Source organism: Chiloscyllium plagiosum, unplaced genomic scaffold (assembly GCF_037043375.1).
Source record: "Chiloscyllium plagiosum isolate Xiang-an unplaced genomic scaffold, Cpla_swu_hap1 HiC_scaffold_53X, whole genome shotgun sequence".
NCBI lineage: Eukaryota > Metazoa > Chordata > Chondrichthyes > Orectolobiformes > Hemiscylliidae > Chiloscyllium > Chiloscyllium plagiosum.
In genome coordinates, this window is record NW_028270191.1 from 25,641,030 (window position 1) to 25,665,019 (window position 23,990).

The window sequence follows — 23,990 nt, forward strand, 5'->3', positions numbered from 1 at the left end:
CCTGACAGAATTGCGCTCGCTGTCTCCAAAGTGCTCACCTGCTTCCAAATCTAACACCTGGCCAGGCTCGTTACCCAGTACTAAATCTAAAGTGGCTTCGCCCCTTGTAGGCCTGTCTACAAACTGTGTCAGGAAGCCCTCCTGCACACAATGGACAAAAACTGACCCATCTATAGTACTCGTACTGTAGTGATCCCAGTCAATATTTGGATAGTTGAAGTCCCCCATGACAACTACCCTGCCTCTCTCACTCCTATCGAGAATCAGCTTTGCTATCCTTTCCTCTACATCTCTGGGACTATTCGGAGGCCTATGGAAAACTCCCAGCATGGTGACTTCTCCTTTCCTGTTTCTAACCTCAGCCCATACTACCTCAGCTAACGAATCCCCAAACATCCTTTCTACAACTGTAATATTATCCCTGATCAACAATGCCACACCTCCCCCTCTTTTACCATCTTCTCTGTTCTTACTGAAACATCTGAATCCCGGAACCTGCAACAGCCATTCCTGTCCCTGCTCTATCCATGTCTCTGTAATGGTCACAACATCGAAGTCCCAGGTACCAACCCACGCTGCCAGTTCACCCACTTTACTTCGGATGCTCCTCGTGTTGAAGTACATACACTTCAATCCAGGTTCTCGCTTGCCAGTGTCAGATACTTGATTTGGGAACTCCCTACTCTCATCCTCTTCTGTCCTGTCCTACAATTTTGGTTCCCACCCCCCTGCTGTATTAGTTTAAATCCACCTTAATAGCTTTAGTGAATTTCCCACCCAGGATATTGGTACCCCTCTGGTTTAGATGAAGATCATTCTGCTTGTAGAGGTCCCACCTACCCAAGAAAGAGCTCCAATTATCCAAAAACTCGAAACCCTCCCTTCTGCACCATCCCTGTAGCCACGTGTTCAACTCCTTTCTCTCACTATTCCTCACCTCACTAGCATGTGGCACGGGCAGCAAACCAGAGAAAACAACTCTGTTTGTCCTAGCTCTAAGCTTCCATCCTAGCTCCCTGAATTTCTGCCTCAAGTTCTCAGTTCTCTTCCGACCTATGTCGTTGGTGCCAATGTGGACCACGACTTGGGGCTGCTCTCCCTCCCCCCGGAGGATCCCAAAAACATGATCAGAGACATCATGGACCCTGGCACCCAGGAGGCAACACACCAACCGTGAGTCTCTCTCATCCCCACAGAACGTCCTATCTGTCCCCCTAACTATCGAGTCCCCAATGACTACTGCTCTGCTCCCCTGCCCCCTTCCCTTCTGAGCAGCAGGTGCCCCATTGCTTTCCCCTGGTAAGTCATCCCCCCCCAACAATATCCAAAATGGTATACTTATTGTTGAGCAGTGTGTACCATTTACAGGATTCATTGCAGAAATGCACCAAGGCTCCTTTGACAGCACCTTCCAGCCCAATGAGCTCTATCATTTAGAAGGACAAAGACAGCCGCTACATGGGAACACTACCACCTGCACACCCTGACTTGGAGGTATATCACCATTCCCTCTCTGTTGCTGAGTCAAAATCCTGGAACTCCCTCCCTAACAGCATTGTGGGTGCACTTAGACCAAATAGACTATAGCAGTTCAGGAAGGCAGCTCACCACCATTTTCTCAAGGGCAGCTGGAAAGGGAATAAATGCTAACCCAGCCAGCAATGCCCACATCTTTTTTCCCAGAAATTTGTGAATCTCCTGCTCCATCTCTGATGCCTTCACATTCTTATGACAATTGATAATTACATTTTTACCCACCAAAGCTTCACCATGTGTACATGAAATAAATTTCACACATCAGTGCTGCGACTATATTTCTATACTTACAGCTAAAAGTTTTTTGAACAACGTCTGTTTTCAAGATGTGATTTGTAGGAAGTAACATAAGCCTAGAAATTGAACTGTGGCTCGGGGGGCTAACACACTCATCTCTGAATTAGACAGTCATGGATTCAGGTTGTACCCTAGAGATCTGAACACGAAATCCAAACTGATGCTCTAAAGGAGCACTGGACTGACTTTGAGATGAAGTGTGAAACCAGGGCCCTGTCTACCCTTTTAGGTGGACGTAAAAGATCAGATGGCACTGTTTAAATGATGGTGGAGTTATCCCAGGTGTCCTAGCCAATATTTAGCTCTCAACCAAAATCACTGAAAAGGGATTCTCCAGTTCATTATCATATTCATGTTGGAGCTTGTTGTGGACATTGGCCACTGTTCCTGTGTTACAACAGTGATTACACTTCATAAGCATTTCATTAGTTCTAAAGTACTTTGGAATGTCCTGAGGTTGTTAAAGGGGTTCCAAAAATACATGTCTTTCTTATAGTGTTTTCACATAGCAAAGGAATGTTTGATAGATGCATTAATCTCCTAGTGACAACAATTCTTCCTCTTTCACTGTCCCCGGCTTCCCATTGTTGAAACTGCCCTTAACTTTCCAAACTAGCTTTTCTTTTATATCTGTATGTGAAACAACTTGGAATATTCCAATAGAACAGAATCCCTACAGTTTGGAAACAGGCGATTCGGCCCATTGAGTTCACATCGCTCGTCCTAAGAGCATCCCATCCAGACACACTCCATCCCTGTAACCCTGCATTTCCGATGGCTTACCCACTTCGCCTACACATCCCTGGACCCTATGGGCAATTTAGAGCGGCTAATCCACCATAACCATTAGTTTAAAGGTGCTACATAAATATAAGCTGTATTATTTCCATATACAGTATTCCATTTTCAGCCTCGTGACTGTCCTGTAGCTCTGCTAAATAGCGCGGAGTGAGAAAACGGAAAGATTTCTAGCAATCGGTTTGCGCAGAATTTAACCTCTCCTGCAGCCCGAGCTGTTGAAACTCATTTTTCTGCCTTTACTCCACAAAAGCCAGTTTTTGCACTGCATGCCATTCGTATTTCCGTGTGGAAGGCTGCAAGAGGTGCTCCTCTTTCTCGCCAACACCACCCCCCGACGCCCAAAATGAAATTTGAACTGTGGGATAATTTGGAAAAAAACATTGATATCATAATTTACTGATTTGGAAATTGGGTACAGGGTGAAAGGATTCTGTTGAAATCTGTGTACTACTTTCATGGGACATTATCCCACTGCATGTTGCAAGACCCTATGCAATCGAATGAATTCAAGTTGTAGTTTTCCATTTGTCACATTGCCCGAGCGCTGTTAATGCTTCTGTGCACCCTGTCCAACTGAATACCGACTGTGACCAGGAGCAAACCACTGCAGGATGAAAAAGTCCAAAACACTGATAGATATACACTCCGTATTGACTGTTTTGAGGTCTCTAAATGCCCTTCACATTTTCCTCTGATGATCCAGCTCACATCTTTCCTTGTCTGCCTTATGATCGATTCCAGAATTAAAGCTGTTATTCTACTTTGCGATTTCTTGAAATTCGACCAGCTTAACGCTTCTTTCTGCCTTTACAGTCACGAATATGGTTGGACTCTAATTTAGTCGCACGGAAGGCCAGGTCCCCATCAGACTAGCGAGCATCTGGCCAAATATCTGCATTATAGCAGTCTGGAGTGGTGTCCGACAGTTTTCCCTCTTTGACACACTAATTTCCCAATTCAGTTGCTTCGGTAATGGTTCATGGTCAATGCTTGGTCATGTTTTCACGGTTACAAAGTCTGGCGAAGTCGAAAACTCTCGATGAACTGGCCAGAAGTTTAACACAGAGCTATCAAGCTTCATTCCTGGACCTGATGCGTATTGAGGGTGAAGCAGCGTAACATCATTTTAGATTTGTGAGTCCTGCTTGTTGCTTTGCCAACTCCGAAAGGTTAGCACACTTTCCGTTCACACCTCCTCCTGCTCCCCACAACTTGTGAAAACTCCTTTCGGGTGCTATTTGTTTTCAAGTTAGGAAATCTTTTATTCTTAAATTTAAAATAAACGAAATTGTACACATCTCATGTTTTCTTTTTCCTCTGGTATTTTATCTCTTATATAAACATTTCCTTGATCCCAATCGCTTTGCACACAGGTCTCAATCACTACTTCATCCTGAAATTGGGATTGTCCTTTTAAATAGCTGGCAAAGGCATCCGATCGACCAAACTTGTTTGTCACTCCTGATTGGTCATTCATACCCATCTCGAACTCCTACTGGTCATATACACTGTCAGTCATGGACGTTTTCCCGCCGCCAAGCTTGGTTGAGCAGTCAGTGCTGTAGCCATATAAAGACCATCTGAATGAAGGTGAGGAGGATTGCACTGCTTTATTTCCAGAACGATTACAATGTCATTGGTCCTAAAGATGGTCAACCGATTCCCTGTGTATTGCAGATACGTTTCCGAAATGATGAAATCGGCTTTGTCCAAGAAACAAGAGACAGAGAGCTTGAGAACTATGTCAGAGATGCCGGGTCCTAGTGCTGTGCGGTTTGCACATGATCTGTTTTTCAAGAAAGGACTGGCCAGGTTACATGAGCTACAGGTAAGGACAAGGTATGAAATTCTGCAATAAGTCATTTTAAAATCTGGAATCTAATTGTAGTGCCAGCACTGAATAGTCATACTATGAACAATGCGGAAGCAGGCCATTTGACCCATCGAGTCCATACCAACCTCTGAAGAGCATCTCACCCAGACCCAATCCCCTATCCTTTTCCTGTAACCCTGCATTTCCCATGGCTAATCCATCCAGCCTGCACCTACCTGAACACTATGGGCAATTTAGCATAGAGTTGAACAGCAGGGAAACAGACCTTTTGGTCCAACTCATCCAGGCCAACCAGATATCAAAAATTAATCTCGTCCCATTTGCCAGCATTTGGCCCATATCCCTCTAAACCCTTCCTATTTGTGTACCTGTTCAGATGCCTTTTAAATGTTGTGATTATACCAGCCTCCACAACTTCCTCCGGCAGCTCATTCCATACACACACCACCTTCTGCATGAAAAAGGCGCCCCTTAGGTCCCTTTTATGCCTTTCCTCTCACCTTAAACCTACGCCCTCTAGTTTTGGACACCCCTGTCCTGGGAAAAAGACCTGGCTATTCACCCTATCGATGCCCCTCGTGATTTTATAAACCTCTATAATGTCACCCCTCAGCCGCCAATGCTCCAGGAAAAAAAACTTCATTATATTTCAGATCTCCAGTATCCACAGTATTTTGCTTTTAAAAATATTAATATTTGACACTTCCTTCAATGCCCCTTGACCTGCTGACTTTCATTGAACTGGGATCTGAAAGGATTATATTGCCAATGTCTTCACCTGCTTTATGTTTTTGCTTGTTAGCTGGAGGGGAAGGCAAAGTATGGCCCTGTGTGGAAGGCACATTTTGGGCCTATCCTGACAGTACATATTGCAGATCCATCGTTAATCGAACAAGTCTTGCGGCAGGAAGGGACCCTTCCAATCCGTTCTGATTTATCATCTTGGAAAGATTACAGACAATATAGAGGACATGCTTATGGGCTCCTCACAGCGTGAGTAGAATCAAATCAACTCGGAGGTTACAGCAGGCGTAAAAGAAACGTGTGTGTAGTTTTCTTGTGAAACAGCTGTCAAATGCAACTGTTAGCTGGAGAATGTGACTTTTCAACTAGTTGGATGAGACATTAAATAGAACAATAACAACTATTAATTATATAGTGTTTTAATTTAACATCTCAAGTTGCTTCACAGAAGTATGTTTCATTGGTTCAGATTTCCTGGCACAATTTGAAGAACAAGGAATTTTATTGTTACCCTGGCCAACATTCCTTATTGAACAGGCATCACTGCTTATCCTGCTGTGTTGTGGGATCTTGCTGTGCATAAATGACTGCCACATTGACCTACATGATAGTCATTATAGTTTAAACGCAAATGATGGTAGGAAGACATTGCTCACCATTGATCAAAGCTGATTGACTTCAACATAGGAACATGAGAAGGCCAATTTGACCCTTAAATCTTGATTGTACAACATTGAGAGTGTAAAAGCTACTGAAATAATAATCTCTTGATCAATCAAAACCAAGGTTCACTGGCTCCCACACTTCTACAGTACTTGGTCCTTGGGAAAGGAATACTGCGGAATACATGGGTGATAGTGATCATATAGAGTCACTACGACTGCTGATTCCTGGCCAGTCCTGCAGATTTTTAACATTTCCATGGATCTATTGACAATCACATGACCCAGAGACAGTTGGTGATTTTCTTCCTTAGTCGTGATTAATTTATGTGTTGCTTTCAGTCCTTTGCCAAAAGCTTTATGGTAAAAACAGAAGCACAATGGATGCAGTTATAGGCAAAAAGAATGAATAACGCGCATGCCTGCTGATTCTGCCCCTCAGTTGATAGGTTTAAGGGCCAAATAATAAGGCTTCCAAACTGAGCTTTGCACTTACAGCATCGCTCCAAAATACAGGTTCCACTTCCCTCAACAGGAAAAATCAGCAATCACTTTATAAAAGATTAATTTGCAGGATGAAAACATTGCTGCGTGGGACAGCATTTATTGCTCATTACTAATTGCTTTCAAGAACATGATAGTTAACTAGTAGAAAGTGAGGACTGCAGACGCTGGAGATCAGAGCTGAAAATGTGTTGCTGGAAAAGCGCAGCAGGTCAGGCAGCATCCAAGGAGCAGGAGAATCGACGTTTCAGGCATGAGCCCTTCTTCAGTTAACTGCCTTATTGAACTGCTGTAGTCCGTGGGATGTCATACTGTGAGAGAAGGAGTTCCAGGATTTTGACCCAGTGACACTGAAGGAATAGTGATATATTTCCAAGTCAGGATGATGTGTCGCATTAGGAGGGGAATTTGCAGATATTGGTGTTCCCATGCATCTGCTGCATTTGTTTTCGATTGTGGAGGTAGTGGGTTTGAAAAATACTGTCAAAAAAGCCTTGGTGAGTTGCAGCAGTACATCTTTCAGGTGGTGCACACTGCTGCTATTGAGCGTCGGTGATGGAGGGAGTGAATATTTGTGGATGTGGTGCCAATCAAGGGGGCTGCTTTGTCACGTGTCAAGCTTCTAGAGAGTGCTGTTGGAGCTACACCCATCTATGCAAGTGGGAAGTATTCCATCATGCTCATGACTTGCACCTTGTAGATAGTGGACATGCTTTTGGGGAATCAGGTGGTGAAAAGACTGATTGTAGAGAAGCGAGAAAAAAGCCACCACCTGTGGTGGAGGCCAGACCAGGGATCACAAATATAAGATCGTCATGAATAAATATTAGGGGAATCCAAGAGAAATGTCTTTTCCTAGACAGTGATAAGAATGTCAAAATTGCTGTCATAAGAAATAATTGAACTGAATTGCACAGCTGCATTTAAGGTGAAGGTGGCTAATTGTATAAGGGAGAAAGGAATAGAGGATGTGCCAGTTTTACATCAGGATTTTAACTTGACATCAAACTTTGTTTTACTGCTGTCATCACCAGATAAATGTTGGGTTAGTATCAAAGACATTTTTTCCACAGAGGCTGTCAGTTGTACAGATATTTTCTAAGCATCTGTTCAAGGATATTATTACACACCTTTTGAGCAGGCGGTACTTTAACCTGGAAGTCCTGGTCCAGAGGTAAGGACACTGCCAATGCACCACAAGAACCCCATATTAGTTGTATATTGAATGCTTTATCATAAGAGATAGACCCTGCAGGATAAATTACCAATTAACCCACCTCATTCTTCCAACAGGGAGCAGTGCTCAACTTGGGAAGAGATCAGGTCATTGATAACGCTTGTTATTGTCCCATCTCCAATGCCTGCTCCCTTTGCATGTAACCCAGCATCAGTTAATTTGCCTTTTACATGAGACATTAAACCAAAATCCAACTGACCCTCACAGGATGGTTAAAAAAATCCCACGGCCCCCATTTTCAAGAACAGCAGGGGAATTCTCCTCAGTATCCTGGCCAACATGTATCCTTCAACCATCATCACTAAATTAGATGATTTGATCATTATCACACTGCTGTTTGTGGGAGTTACTTGGATGCAAATTAGTTACAAACTGTCTTCCATAACAACAGCAACTTCAAAAATCCTTAACTGACTGTAAAGCATGCCTGGAGGTTGTGAGAGGGAATGTAAAAAAATGCAGTTCTTTTTCTTTCCTATTTTAATACCACTTCAAAGTGAATTAGATAAGTATTTGAAAGGAAGAATACAAAAATAATGCAGTGGAAGAGTAGAGAAAAAGGAATTAGATTAGACAGGCTCATTTGAAAAGTTAGCATTAGCACAGATGGAATGAGTCAAATGGCCTCTCTCCTGTTGACCTGACTCTATCAAACTGTCAGTGATCTCTTACCCTGCAAAAGATAGCGATAGTTAATGTATATAAAGACACTTTGAGACCTTCTGACCTTGTGAACAGTGAGCTTTTTGGGCATTGCTGTTAATTCTGCTGTGTTAAGGGCTTTTTTTCTTGCAGGGAAGGAGAGGAGTGGCAGAGGCTCCGCAGCACGCTCAGCAAACACCTGTTGAAACCAAAGGAAGTGGAGGCATACAGTGGTGTCCTTAATGAAGTTGTCACTGATCTGATCCACAGGCTTCGGCACCAACAGAACAAGAACGACCAGGTCCTGGTGAAGGATCTGGCAGAAGAGTTTTACAAGTTCGGATTAGAAGGTCAGGCTACTTCTAGAAAGAGGGGAAAAGGACAAAAGGGTGGAAATCATAGAATCCCTGGTGTGGAAGCAGGCCATTCAGCCCATCAAATCTACAGTGCCCCTATAAACAGCATCCCACCCAGACCCACCACCCCATCCTACATATTCCATGGCCATTCCACCTAACTTGCACATCTTTGAACTGTGGGAGGAAATCAGAGCTCCTGACAGATTCCCATGCAGATATAGGGAGAATGTGTAAACTCTACACAGACAGTCTTCCAGAGCTGAAATTGAACCTGGGTCCCTGACGCTGTGAGGCAGCAGTGTTAACCACCAAGCCACCGTGCCGCTCAATCCTCTCAATAGACCCTTATGTCCTTTTACACCCATTAATATGGTTCTCAATTAATTCACTGGAGAATACATCTGGACAGAGTAGAAAACCAGCAATGCTCCCAATCCTGTGGGCTTTCCGTCAGCTGTTACGTTATCATTTCCTCTGACAGAAACTCCTGTTCATTTGACAATAACTAGGTGTTCTAGTCATAGAGTCTTAGAGATGTACAGCATGGAAACAGACCCTTCGGTCCAACCCATTCATGCCGACCACATATCCCAACCCAATCTAGTCCTACCTGCCAGCACCCGGCCCATATCCCTCCAAACCCTTCCTATTCATATATCCATCCAAATGCCTTTTAAATGTTGCAATTGTACCAGCCTCCACCACCTCCTCTGGCAGCTCATTCCATACACGTACCACCCTCTGTGTGAAAAAGTTGCCCCGTGCGTCTCTTTTATATCTTTCCCCTCTCACCCTAAACCTATGCCCACTAGTTCTGGACTCCCCGACCCCAGGGAAAAGACTTTGTCTATTTACCCTTTCCGTGCCCCTCATAATTTTGTAAATCTCTATAAGGTTACCCCTCAGCCTCCGACGCTCCAGGGTCTCCCTAGAGCTCAAATTCTCCAACCCTGGCAACATCCTTGTAAGTCTTTTCTGAACACTTTCAAGTTTCACATCTTTCCGATAGGAAGGAGACCAGAATTGCACACAATATTCCAATAGTGGCCTAATCAATGTCCTGTACAACTGCAACATGACCTCCCAACTCCTGTACTCAATACTCTGACCAATAAAGGAAAGCATGCCAAATGCCTTCTTCACTATCCTATCTACCTGCAACTCCACTTTCAAGGAGCTATGAACCTGCACTCCAAGGTCTCTTTGTTTAGCAACACTCCCTGGAACCTTACCATTAGGTGTATAAATCCTGCTAAGATTTGCTTTCCCAAAACGCAGCACCTCGCATTTATCTGAATTAAACTCCATTTGCTATTTCTCAGCCCATTGGTCCATCTGGTCCAGATCCTGTTGTAATCTGAGGTAACCCTCTTCGCTGTACACTACACCTCCAATTTTGGTGTCATCTGCAAACTTACAAATCATTTATATAAATGACAAAAAGTAGAGGACCCAGCACCGATCCTTGTGGCACTCCACTGGTCACTGGCCTCCAGTCTGAAAAACAACCCTCCACCAGCACCCTCTGTCTTCTACCTTTGAGCCAGTTCTGTATCCAAATGGCTAGTTCTCCCTGTATTCTGTGAGATCTAACTTTGCGAATCAGTCTCCCATAGGGAAGCTTGTTGAACACCTTACTGAAGTCCATATAGATCACATCTACTGCTCTGCCCTCATCAATCCTCTTTGTTACTTCCTCAAAAAACTCAATCAAGTTTGTGAGACATGATTTCCCACGCACAAAACCGTGTTGATTATCCCTAATCAGTCCTTGTCAATGAACTAAATCTTAGGAATTGTAGGAAAACAAGGATCGGTGCTGGGTCCTCTACTTTTTGTCATTTACATAAATGCTATACATCTCTATGACTCTAATCACACCTCTTGTACCTGAACTAACGTTACTGAAACTGATCATCTGGTCATTATCATGTAAAATATTTTTAAGCAAGTAGAAAGGCAGCGAATGATGGAGAATAGGTAGAAAGAAAAAAAAGGGAAGTTTTACTGGACAGCAGAAAGTCAAAACATTAAATGACAAGGGACGATGGTGAGAGGCAAAATGGGGTGATAGTGGATGAAGTAAATTGACAAAAGTTTGGGATGAAGATGGTATAAATTACATGAGCAGAATCATCAATGGCACCTAACAAATAGAGGCAGAGGTGATGATCTGAAATTGTTGAACTTATTATGGAGTCCCAAAAGCATTAAAGTGCCTGAGAGATGAGAAGGCAGAGGTTAAATAATGTACAACACAGAGAATTGGCAGCATTAAAAGATATGCAGTATCTCTGTATATCTGAAGAGTATAATGAATAAAGCAAATGAACTGAGAGCATGCATAACATGATATCACATAATGGAACCTGCATAAAAGAGGCAATAATGGCTGCTCAAATCCCTGGATTTAGAGCTTTCAGACAGGATAGAGAACGGGATACAAAAGGTGAGCTGTAGAATTTTTGGTTAAAGAATTAATTCCAGATGAATGAAGGGTTGATATATTAAATGAAACATCAAATGAGGCTGTGTGGGTTGAGTTCAGAAACACAAAAAGGGCACATGCTGTTAGGTGTCTACTATAGGCTCCCAAATACTAGGGGAGAGTTAGAACAGCAAATATGTGTCACCCCTCCCACTGCCATGTTCTCCACGACTTCCGCCCCCACCAACGCCACTCACCTGCATTCTGCTGACCCGTCCCCCACAGATCCCACTGTCACCATCCCCGCCCCCCAGAACCCTGAGGGGAACACTACCCCTGCTCATGACTCTACCTCCATTCCCCCTAACACCACACCCACTCCAGTTACAGGCTCCGCCCCCACTCCCAGCTCCACACCTACACCAGGTCCCAGGTCCTAGCTCCCAGCCCTGCCGAGTTTTCACCATTCCCCCTGACCTCCCCCTGAGGACGAACGATCAGTCCTCAGCAAAGGCCTCACCTTTATCCCCCTGCTTCCACGCATCAATGAATTTAATACACGCCGTGACGTAGAACACTTTTTCCGCCGTGTCCGCCTCTGTGCTTGCTTTTACAATCAGGATTCCCGCCCACCTTCCGAGGACCCCTTTGCCCGCCTCCAACACACTCCAAACACCTGGACACCCCGTGCTGGCCTATTACCTGCCCTCGATCTCTTCATTTCCAACTGCTGCCGAGATATTAATCACCTCAACTTGTCTACCCCTACCTCCACTCCAACCTCTCTCCCTCACAACGCGCAGCCCTCCACTTCCTCTGCTCCAGTCCCAACCTCACCATCAAGCCAGCAGATAAAGGGGGTGCAGTGGTAGTTTGGTGCACTGACCTCAACACCGCAGACGCCAGACGCCAACTCGAAGACACCTCCTCCTACTGCTCCCTTGACCATGACCCCATCCCCCATCACCAAACCGTCAACTCCCAGACCGCACAGAACCTCATCACCTCAGGAGATCTCCCACCCACAGCTTCCAACCTCATAGTCCGGGAACCCCGCACCGTCCGATTCTACCTCCTTCCCAAGATCCACAAGCCTGACCACCCTGGCCAACCCATTGTCTCAGCATGCTCCTGCCCCACCGAACTCATCTCCACGTACCTCGACACTGTCCTATCCCCCCGGTCCAGGAACTCTCCGCATACGTTCGAGACACCACCCACGCCCTCCGCCTCCTCCAAGACTTCCATTTCCCCGGCCCCCAACGCCTCATCTTCACCATGGATATCCAATCCCTCTACACCTCCATCCGCCATGACCAGGGCCTCCAAGCACTCCGTTTCTTCCTCTCCCGATGTCCCCAACAGTACCCTTCCACTGACACTCTCATTCGTTTGGCTGAACTGGTCCTCATCCTTAACAATTTCTCCTTCGAATCCTCCCACTTCCTCCAATCCAAAGGGGTAGCCATGGGCACCCGTATGGGCCCCAGCTATGCCTGTCACTTTGTTGGCTACGTAGAACAGTCCATCTTCCATAGCTACACTGGCACCACTCCCTACCTCTTCCTCTGCTACATTGATGACTGCATCGGTGCCACCTCGTGCTCCCACGAGGCGGTTGAGCAAGTCATCAACTTCACCAACACATTCCATCCCAACCTTAAATTTACCTGGACCATCTCTGACACCTTCCTCCCCTTCCTGGACCTCTCCATCTCCATTAATGATGACCGACTTGACACTGACATTTTTTACAAACCCACCGACTCCCACAGCTACCTGGATTACACCTCTTTCCACCCTACCTCCTGCAAAAATGCCATCCCGTATTCCCAATTCCTCCGCCACCGCCGTATCTGCTCTCAGGAGGACCATTTTCACCATAGAACACACCAGATGGCCTCCTTCTTTAGAGACTGCAATTTCTCTTCCCACGTGGTTAAAGATGCCATCCAACGCAGCTCATCCACATCCCGCACCTCCGCCCTCAAACCCCACCCCCCCAATTGTAACAAGGGCAGAGCCCCTCCTGGTGCTCACCTTCCACCCTACCAATCTTCGCATCAACCACATCATCCGCTGACATTTCTGCCACCTCCAAACGGACCCCACGACCAGGGATATATTTCCCTCCCCACCCATTTCTGCTTTCCGCAAAGACCGTTCCCTCCGTGACTACCTGGTCAGGTCCACGCCCCCCTACAACCCACTCTCCCTTCTTGGCACCCGCCTTCCACATCCATCAAAGTTTTACCTGCACATCCACCAATATCATTTATTGTATCTGTTGCTCCCAATGCGGTCTCCTCTACATTGGGGAGACTGGACACCTCCTAGCAGAGTGCTTTAGGGAACATCTCCGGGACACCCACACCAATCAACCCCACCGCACTGTGGCCCAACATTTCAACTCCCCCTCCCACTCTGCCGAGGACATGCAGGTCCTGGGCCTCCTCCACCGCCGCTCCCTCACCACCCGACGCCTGAGGAAGAACGCCTCATCTTTCGCCTCGGAACACTTCAACCCTCGGCATCAACGTGGATTTCTCCAGTTTCCTAATTTCCCCTTCCCCCACCTCACCCCAGCTCCAACCTTCCAGCTCAGCACCGCCGTCATGACCTGTCCTACCTGCCAATCTCCCTTCCCACCTATCCGCTCCACCCTCCTCTCTGACCTATCACGTTCATCCCCACCCCCATTCATCTATTGTACTCTATGCTACTTTCTCCCCCCCCCCCTCTCATTTATCTCTCCACTCCGCAGGCACCCTGCCTCTATTCCTGATGAAGGGCTTTTGCCCGATACGTCGATTTTCCTGCTCTTCGGATGCTGCCTGACCTGCTGTGCTTTTCCAGCACCACTCTAATCTAGACTCTGGTTTCCAGCATCTGCAGTCCTTGTTTCTACCAAATATGTAGGTAAGACAGAAGTGGGGACTGCAGATGCTGGGGCTTAGAGTGGTGCTGGAAAAGCACAGCAGATCAGGCAGCATCTGAGGAGCAGGAAAAATCGACGTTTCGGACAAAAGCCCTTCATCAGGAAAGTTCATCAGGAAATTATGTTGGTAATTTGAGTGTAAAAAATAGTCGGGCAATAATAGTGTGGAACTTCAACTACCAAAATATCAACTGGGATATAAACAGCATGAAATGCACAGAGGGGACAAAATACTTCAACTGCATTCAAGAGATTTTTTGTTTAGTCAGCATGTAATAAAGCCCAATGAGAGAGGTCACAATTCTAAATATAGTGTTAGGAAACTAAGTTGGCCAGGTGGATGAAGTAGCAGTGGGTGACCATTATGCAGTTAGATCTAGCATCATTATGGAGAGGGACAGAGATGGAACAGCAGTAAAAGTTCTAAATTGGGGGAAGACAAATTTTACAAAGCTGAGATGATCAGCGAAAAGTGGACTGATTACAGCTATTTGAAGGAGAGTCAGTTGCAAATCAGTGGGACGCATTTATAAGCAAGATTTTTTGAGTACAGTGTAGACATGTCCCCACAAACAAAAAGGGTAGTACAGCCAAATCTGGAGCCCTCGGTTATCTGGAATCGTGCAGGGTAAGGTAAAGGAGACAAATAGAGCTTAAGACAACATCAAATAAAGTAATGCTGAAGGAAGCTTAGTAAGTATTGAAAGTACTGGTGTGAAATGAAAAAGGAAATTAGGAAAGCAAAGATACAAAAAAAAAGGCTGTTAAAATTAAGGACAACCCAAAGATGTTTGATCAGTACATGATGAGCAATGGAACAACTAAAGAAAGGGTTGACCATATCAGAGATGTATATGGTAACTTGTGCATAGCTGCAGAAGATGTGGGGAGGGTTCTAAATGAGTATTTTTTCTCTGTCATCACAAAGGAGAGGGATGATACAGAAAATCTAGTTAAAGAGGAGGGGTGTGAAATATTGGATAAAATAAGCACAATGAAAAGTACTGAAAGAGCTGACCTCCTTAAGGGTGGATAAATCACCAGGACCAGATAAATTAAATCCTGAACTGTTTATTGGAAGCCAGGGAGAAAATAGCAGATGCTTCGAAAATCATTTTCCAATCCTCATCGCATACAGGTGAGGCAGCAAAGGAGTGGTGGCTTGCAAATATTGTACCAGTATTCAAAAGGCTTATGAGGTTTATGCCAAATACTTGTAGGCCTGTCCGTCTGATATGAGTAGTGGGCAAATTACTAGAATCAATATTGAGAGAAAGGATTAACTGTTACCTTGAAGGTGTGGATTGATCAGCGATAGTCAGCATGAATTTAAGGGAAGGTCATGTCTTACTAACTTAATTGAATTTTTTGAGACAGCAACGAGGAGGATTGATGAGGGTAGTGTAATGGATGCTGTCTATATGGAGTTTAGTAAGGCATTTGACAAATTCCTGCCTTGCGCCCTGTTCAGAGAAATTAAAGCCCATGGGATACAGGGAATATGGCAAGTTGGATTCAAAATTAGCTCAGTGACAGGAAACAAAGGACACAGTCAACAGATATTTTTGTGAATGGTAAGTGTTTTTCAGTCGTGTTTCATGCTGATTGTGATGTGTGTTCGTGATTAAGACTTAAATGTGGGAGGCATGATTGGGAAATTTGTAGACAATACAAGTTGGCTGAGTAGTTGATAGTAGTCGAGAAGATCGCTGTCAATTGCAGAAAGATATCAATAGTTGGGTGTGAGGAGAAGTGGCAAATGATATTCAATCCAGAGAAGTGTGAGTTAATGCATTAGGGGAGGATACATAAAGGAAAGGAATACATAATAAACAGGAGGGTATTGAGAGGGCTAAAGGAATTGGCAGGCCAGGTAGATAAAGTGGTAAAGAAGGCATGTTGGATGTTTTCCTGCACTGGGCAAGGTATCAAATATAACAGCAGGGATGTAATGCTGGAGTATTATAAAACACTGGTTAGGCCACAACTGGAGTTTTGTGAACAGTTCTGGAAGGTTATTATTGCTCTGGAGAGAGTGCAGAGGAGATTTACAAGAAAGTCATCTGGTTTTGAAAATTGTAGGTATGAAGAAAGATTAGAGAGGTGAGGTTTGTTTTTCTTAGAAGAGTAGGCTGAGGAGTGACTTAAGGTGTACAAAATAATGAGGGGCTTGGATACAGTGAACAGGGAAGACCTGTTTCTCCTAGCAGAGAAGTCAATTGCCATGGAATACAGATTACAATGATTGGTAAAAGAATTAGTAGGACACAAGGAATAACATTTTCACCCAGAGCATGGTCAGTGTCTCAAATTTGCTGCCTAGTCTGGTGGTTGAGGCAAAAACTCAGTTAAACTCTGCTCATTTAAAAGGAACCAGATCTGCACCTGAAATGCTGTAACCAGCTAGGCTAAAGACCAGGGGCTGAAAAGTTAGATTAGGATGGGCAGCTAGTTTATTCAGCTGGCATAAATGCTGGCTGAATAGCCTTTCTGTGCTATAACTTTTCTATTGTTCTTCAGTTTACTGGAATAGTGATGGAGAACAAGGACACGGAGGTCAGCGTGGGTGTGGGATAAAACATTAATTTGTTGGAATGTTGAGTTGGCCTGTGGACCCAAGAATTAATGGGCTTAAGCAGCAGGGAGCAGCTCAGGGAATTCACATTCCTGAAAGTGGAACAAAATACAAAGGCCTTCTCTCAGTTGTAGCTAAGTTCAGGTCCCAGGATGAACAGAATAATGTTTTAAACATATCAGCCCCAAATAATAGAGTCATAGAGATGTACAGCACGGAAACAGACCCTTCGGTCCAACCCGTCCATGCCGACCACATATCCCAACCCAATCTAGTCCCACCTGCCAGCACTCGGCCCATATCCCTCCAAACCCTTCCTATTCATATACCCATCCAGATGCCTTTTAAATGTTACAATTGTACCAGCCTCCACTACTTCCTCTGGCAGCTCATTCTATACACAGACCACCCTCTGCGTGAAAAGGTTGCCCTGTAGGTCTCTTTTATATCTTTCCCCTCTCACCCTAAACCTATGCCCTCTAGTTCTGGACTCCCCCATCCCAGGGAAAAGACTTTGTCTATTTATCCTATCCATGCCCCTCTTAAGTTTGTAAACCTCTATAAGGTCACCCCTCAGCCTCAGACGCTCCAGGCACAACAGCCCCAGCTTGTTCAGCCTCTCCCTGTAGCTCAGATCCTCCAACCCTGGCAACATCCTTGTAAATCTTTTCTGAACCCTTTCAAGTTTCACAACAACTTTCCGATAGGAAGGAGACCAGAATTGCACACAATATTCCAACACTGGCCTAAACAATGTCCTGTACAGCCGCAACATGACCTCCCATCTCATGTACTCAATACTCTGACCAATAAAACAAAGCATACCAAACGCCTTATTCACTATCCTATCTACTTGCGACTCGACTTTCAAGGAGCTATGAACCTACGCTCCAAGGTCTTTTGTTCAGCAACACTTCCTAGGACTTTACCATTAAGTGTATAAGTCCTGCTAAGATTTGCTTTTCCAAAATGCAGCACCTCACATTTATCTAAATTAAGTCTGCAGTAGTGAGTAGAGTGGGTTCTTTCTTGATTATATGTTTTATTGAGATATGTCCCTTGATTAAACTTAAAATATAAGCCATAACTATTAATTTAGCAGTGTTTTGTAGAGGAATAAGATAGTGCTATTTTCTGGGTCTGTAGATTGTGAAGGAGCAAAATTGGTCTTTAGTAGAGTGATATGCTTTTCTTGTCAGATGTGGGAGTTTCGGGAGAGCTTACAGGTTACTGAGGATTATATCTACAATAAAATAATATTGAGATTAGTGAGCTAGTTTTTAACTTTCAAAGTAGTAATCTCTGATCAACTTTGCTACTTTTTCAGGTATCTCTTCAGTGTTGTTCGAGACACGGATTGGCTGCCTTAAGTCTGATGTTCCCATGGAAACAGAAGTTTTTATCCAGTCGATTAACACCATGTTTCAAATGACACTCATCACCATGGCGATGCCAAAGTTTCTACGCAAAATCTACCCAAAACCCTGGTGCAAATTCATCGCCTGCTGGGATTACATGTTTTCTTTTGGTAATTTAAGATGTTTTGTTGAGGTAGCAATGGAGTTGGTACACAGTTCAACTGGAGATGAGGAAGCAGGCAGGATGTAGGAGGGACGTTGATCATGCTTCAACACAAGCATCAGACTGAAAAATTAACTCACATTAAATTCGGTCAGTACTTGAAAAGAGAGAATATAAAAGGAATAAGTGAAAGGGTAAGGAAACTGCCTGTTTTAAAGCTAACACCATTTTGAATCCAGTGCCTATCATTCACTGCCCAACTAAAAATAAAAACTTACCTCAGTGTCTGTGTCCTGTTTTATACATCTAAATGTCTCCAGTGGCAGCCTGGCAGGCTCCCATAGCTCAGGGTGATGGTGCCCTTGACAGTCTTGGCAGACAGGTACTCAAAATGGAAGCAGCATGTGGTCTGTGGCATGACCCAGTGATCATTTCCTGTTCTTTTTTAAAAGAAAAAGTGCCTGCAAGCACTGTCTCCAAAGTAACTGGAAGTAGAAAGTCTCGGACTGTGTCACGTGTTACAGATGGTTGGGAATCTCTGATGCTGCCTAATCAGGGGAACCCCTCAATTACTTTTCCTCCTCCAGTGAATGTGAATACAGTATGAAAGCTATAATTAGCTCTTTACAATTGAGAGTGGGAAGGGGTTAGTTAGCAAGAGCATAGTGCTAAATAATGCCAAAAGCATGGGTTCAATCCTTTTATCAGCTGAGAAAGTTCTTGAAGCCTGCCTCATTGTCTTAACCGGGAGTGATGTTATTGGCACAAACTTTGATTTACCAAGCCTTGGACAATGAAGATGCTAGATAGAGTGAGAGAGAAAAAGGGCAGGGGAGTTTATGGCAGTTCCACAGCAGTAGGCACAAAGGTAAATGGTTAAGCAGAGTAATAAACATACAATTTACACTAGAGGAGATTACAAAAGCTCAGTGTTTAAAAAAAACTCATCTCCCTCCCCCAAGATCTTTTACCAATCACCTGAAATCTTCAGCAGCAACAACAAAAAACAAGCAAAATCTGGTGCTAATTTGCTGATGTTGGGTTTCCTGGTCCTGTTATTCCCTCAGAATGAGATTAGAAAGTCCTTTGCTTTTTTTCATGTGAGAAGGAATTAGGTTTGAAAATAACACCACTCTGCTATACCAAAATCAGACACTTCCTCTGGAAGGGTTTATGTACAATTCCACTTATGGAGTCATAGAGTTACCCAGCACAGAAACAGATCCTTCGGGCCAACCAGTCCATGCTGAATATAACCCTACTCCAACATCGGCACGTCCAAGTCATGCTGAACATAATCCTAAATTGAACTAGTCCCACCTGGCTGCTCCTGGTCCATATCCCTCCAAACCTTTCCTATTCGTGTATGCATCCAAATGTCTTTTACACATTGTAATTTTACCCGCATCCACCACTTCCTCAGGAAGTTCATTCCACGTTCGAACCACCTCTATGTAAAAAAAATTGCCCCTTATGTCTCCTTTAAATCTCTCTTCTCACCTCTCTTCTCACCTTAAATATGTGCCCCCTAGTCTTGAAATACCCCATTTTAAGGAAAAAGACAACTACCATCAACTGTATCTGCACCTCTCATTGCTAGAACATTAGATTGTGCCAGGAGCAGTGTTGTGTTCTTCCAGGTTGCTCTTCCAGTAGAGATTCACTGGTCAGTGCTAGTTCGATAAAGTGCTGTTCTCCATAGCCTTATCCACATGTTGCAACTATTTTGCAGCTAAAGGACACATAGACCGAAGGATGGCTGAAATTCAACAGAAAGTAGCGAAAAGGGAGCCAATTGAGGGGAAATACCTGACCTACTTTCTGTCCTCACAGAATCTCCCCATGAAAGCTATTTATGGCAATGTCACAGAATTGTTACTCGCTGGTGTAGACACGGTAAGTGCTTATCAATATTAGTTCTTGTGGTGTTCAAACTCTGTAAAACTCATCAGGGGTAATTTTATCAGAGCTCACCAACTGGGAACCTGCTGGATTGGATGAAATGCCCATTGTCCACCTGAACAAATATTATTCTGTCAATGTCAGTGATGGCAGGTTATTCCACTACAGAAATATCACACCCAAATCCTGTCCTCTGCCAATCATTTGAGCGAGGTGGGGGGAGAGAGATTGGTAGATAGTTTCTTATGTAAGCCTAAGGATATTTAGCACATTTGTAACACTATTTGAGAACTAAAAGCAGACACTGAGAGTTGATATTCTTAACTGCATCATTCATTGCTACACTAGATGGTTCATCTTCCTTTCAGCACCAGTTTCACATTACTCCATATTCCCTCCCTCTCTCTCACTCTCTTCCTCTCTCTCTGTCTTTCCTGTAGATTTCCAGCACAATGTCATGGACACTATATGAGTTGTCCAGGCACCCAGATGTTCAGACAGACCTACTCCAAGAAATCAAAGAGATAGTTGGAGATAAGCCCATCCCCTCAGCTAATGATGTGGCAAAGATGTCCCTCATGAAAGCTGTTGTGAAGGAAATACTAAGGTGAGGTTAAAGAATAAATTTTGTTACCTTGTTAATGTGGGTGTCTCCTTGATATGGTTCATCCTCTGTCCGGCATCTCTATTGTTGCACCTAAGAATTTGTGTCTGCACAAATTCTGATCTGAAAACCAAATGCAAACATGTTTATTTTCAATGAAGGAATGGCAACTTATCAAAAATTAATGGCAGTCAGCACCCAATGGGAAACAATGAAAGATCTGAAAGCCCATTTACCTTTCATCTGTAGAGAATGAGCTTGTATTTGTTGGGAGCTTTCGAGAAATGTTACTACTTTTTGGCATGGCCCATATGGGCAATGGGCAAATGGCAATCAGGGCATTGTCCTGAGGTTGGAGCAGAGGTACATCAGTGGTGTAGATTAAAGGGAACTGTTCTTCAAGTGAGCAGTGTCTGATGCCAACACTGGTCAAAAGCAGATAAAGTATTCAACTCATGCGCAGACATCCATCATAAGAAGCAAAACACACAGGTGAGAAAAATAGTTAATGACATCAGGACTACATGAGGGAATTCTGACTAAACCATGCATGTAATGTGCTATTTTTCCACCTTTTTTAGGCTTTATCCTGTAATCCCAGGTAACGCTCGTGTGATTCCAGATAAAGATATCCAAATTGGAGAATATATCATTCCCAAAAACGTAAGCAGCATAAAGATTTGTAAGATTTGTTTTATAATCCAGAGGGTAAAGGGAGTCCCATCTGCCAAAGCACTGGAATTTCCTCCCTAAACCCTGGAATTTCCTCCCAAAACTTTTCCCTCCCTCTCTCTATTGGATTTATTAGCAATTAGGTTACATTTTATGCCCAATTTGATTTGGACTCTCCCAATCAAGTGAAAACATTTCAGTATCTACCCTACTAATCTCTTTCATAATCTTAAATGTAATAATTGTTTACTTATCAAATCCCTTTAAGATCTCAATGATGGACATGAAATAGTGCAGTAATTTGTCACTTAATTTTGTTGCACCCTTCCTAAAAACTGCAATAACTTCAAGTGAATCAGATTTTACCAATGTAAAAGTTGCAATTAAGTCCTACAGGACCTTTCTCGTCAGAAAAAAAAACAAAGTGAAAGTTGAAAAAAATTCTTGAATTCCTAAATTCGTAAATGAAGTAACTTTTTTTTAAAAAGTCTTAAAATATAAAAAAAACTTTTTTTTTCTATTTGCATCCCGTTACCAATTTACCCACCTGCCCCTCCTGCTCTTTACTTCTCTCTCCCACCTGCCAACCTTCCAGATCACTGCTTCCCTCTCCTGAACCCTTGCTGTGAGTGAGGGCTTAAGATAGGGGTGTAGAGATGGAGGAAGGGAATGAGAGGGACTGTCAGTAGGAGAGAGATGAAATGTGGAAGGCAGCCAGGGAGTAGGAGAGCCTGGTCTAAAATGGCACTGATTACATTATATAATCTTACATTTGTCCTTGTGTAAAACAACACTGAAGCAGCAGTCCTGATATGAAGCATACTCATCGTTTCTGTGAGATGAAAGCAGACCAACACAGAATGAGACTGCTTAAAATGAGGACTGTCTGTATAAAATAGCAAATTAAATGAGATTTCACAAGTAATTCTTATACTGAGCAGCAAATTCAACCATAGCCAATACCTTTAGGTTGCAGGTTCATTTTTAAAAAGTCTTTCACGAGCATCCAACAAAGAGTTTTGTTCTTTCACGGATCTTGAAGATGTGACCCACCACCTGTGTCTACTTGAGGTATACAGCATGGAAATACTGTTGCACACTTGTGGTGGCCATGTGTTTTGACAGGTGATCATTGTTCTGATGGTGCCTTGATGATTCTGAATGGTTTTCATTCTTCGAAACAGACTCTGATTACGCTGTGTCACTATGCAACCTCACGAGATAAGGAGGTTTTCCCCAATCCAGACTGCTTTCAGCCCAAACGATGGCTTCACAAGGATCAGAGTTTTCATCCCTATGCATCCATCCCATTTGGATTTGGGAAGAGGAGCTGCATTGGAAGAAGAATTGCAGAGTTAGAGATCTACCTAGCACTGGCTCGAGTAAGTTGGAGAATTTAGGTTTTGCTGGGCACAGTAGAAAATGGGTTTATTGTTTTCTGGCCATGATACTTAATAGTTGCAAGTGGAATAGTTAATAGCACCAGCTGACTCAGTAGTATGTGTAAGATTTGCATTAGCTGCTGACTTGTTAAATTATTTCTAGATGATGGTTTTATCGATAACCCTAGGTGGTCATTCAGCTCCTTCAGCCTGCTTCACAACTCAGCTAGGTGATGGATGATCTAGACCTAACTCAACTTGATTTACTTGCCTTTGCTCCATATTCCTTGCTTACCTAAAGAAAAAAATCACCAATCTCAGTCTTGGCATCTCCAATTATCTGCCAGCATTCACAATTTTTCATGGTGGTGCATTTTGTCTTCTTGTTTCAGATTCTAATCCACTTTGAGGTGAGACCAGAGTTTAAGGGTGGCATCGTAAAACCAATGACTCGAACTCTGCTGGTGCCAGAGCAGGAAATCAATCTACAATTTATTGACAGATGACCGTGTCCACAGGATGCTTTCATAGTTAAAACTAAGAAACAAAACTTGCCAAATCAGATTATATCATTTAGCCACAACTTTTGATGGGGAATCATGAGTGGACCACTGCCAGTCCAGTGGTGTAGAAGCTATTGCTGCTTGTTCAGTGCTGAACCCATGAATATGACCAGTGCAACCCTACAGCTGAGGCCACCAGGTCTAAATGCTCATGGTAATTGGAGAAAACACTGCATGTCACATATACATTATTATCTTACCATGTCTTAGAAAAATTTCAAGATGTTTCACAATCAACTATGTTGAAATCTGGGGACCATTTCACTTGGAAGCCATCTTTGAAAAGAGAAAACTCTCAAACTTCAAAATATATGCAACAATATTTTTGCCTGAGCTATGAAGGGCAGACCAGGTTGACAAGATTTTAGTTCACCTTACACGTTAGCTTTTATTATTGCGTTATATTGGCAAGGGGATAAACTGATTTTTTAAAAAAAATATGCCCCTCTGGCTGGGTGGTGTGGCCCCCACTTTCAGGGTAGTTGTACAAATAATTTAACTTGCGCTGAACATATTACGCAATTGAAAATGATTGACCTAAAATAATGAAAGCAACAGTTTTAAAAATTAATCCCACCATATTGCTGGTAAATAGAACAACTTGAATTCAAGGACTTAGTAGTGGCTGGGGTGATGACCTTGAGAGGGCAGTGGTGGTAGATTATGGTTGCCAGAAATTTATTTGAAAACAGGAAGGTGAATAACACCACTGGATTTATTGAGTACAAATAGTTCTAGGGTGTAGGTTGCTCGCTGAGCTGTAGGTTTGATATCCAGACGTTTCATTAC

General features: G+C 43.6%; 1 protein-coding gene across 2 annotated transcripts; it reads left to right on the plus strand.

Annotated features, from left to right (window-relative positions):
- Positions 1–4,011: 4,011 nt before the first annotated feature.
- On the plus strand, positions 4,012–23,990 carry cyp27b1 (cytochrome P450, family 27, subfamily B, polypeptide 1). 2 transcript variants are annotated; one of them, XM_043681759.2, is made up of 10 exons: positions 4,012–4,224; positions 4,312–4,462; positions 5,271–5,461; positions 8,411–8,607; positions 17,885–18,085; positions 19,811–19,974; positions 20,421–20,587; positions 21,166–21,247; positions 22,441–22,638; positions 23,031–23,990. In XM_043681759.2, the coding sequence occupies exons 2-10, from the start codon at positions 4,325–4,327 to the stop codon at positions 23,142–23,144; spliced, it is 1,452 nt and encodes a 483-aa protein (XP_043537694.2). In that variant the 5' UTR covers positions 4,012–4,224; positions 4,312–4,324; the 3' UTR covers positions 23,145–23,990. The 2 variants fall into 2 exon arrangements, with proteins under 2 accessions (XP_043537694.2, XP_043537693.2); XM_043681758.2 differs by lacking the exon at positions 4,012–4,224 and having other exon boundaries at positions 4,249–4,462.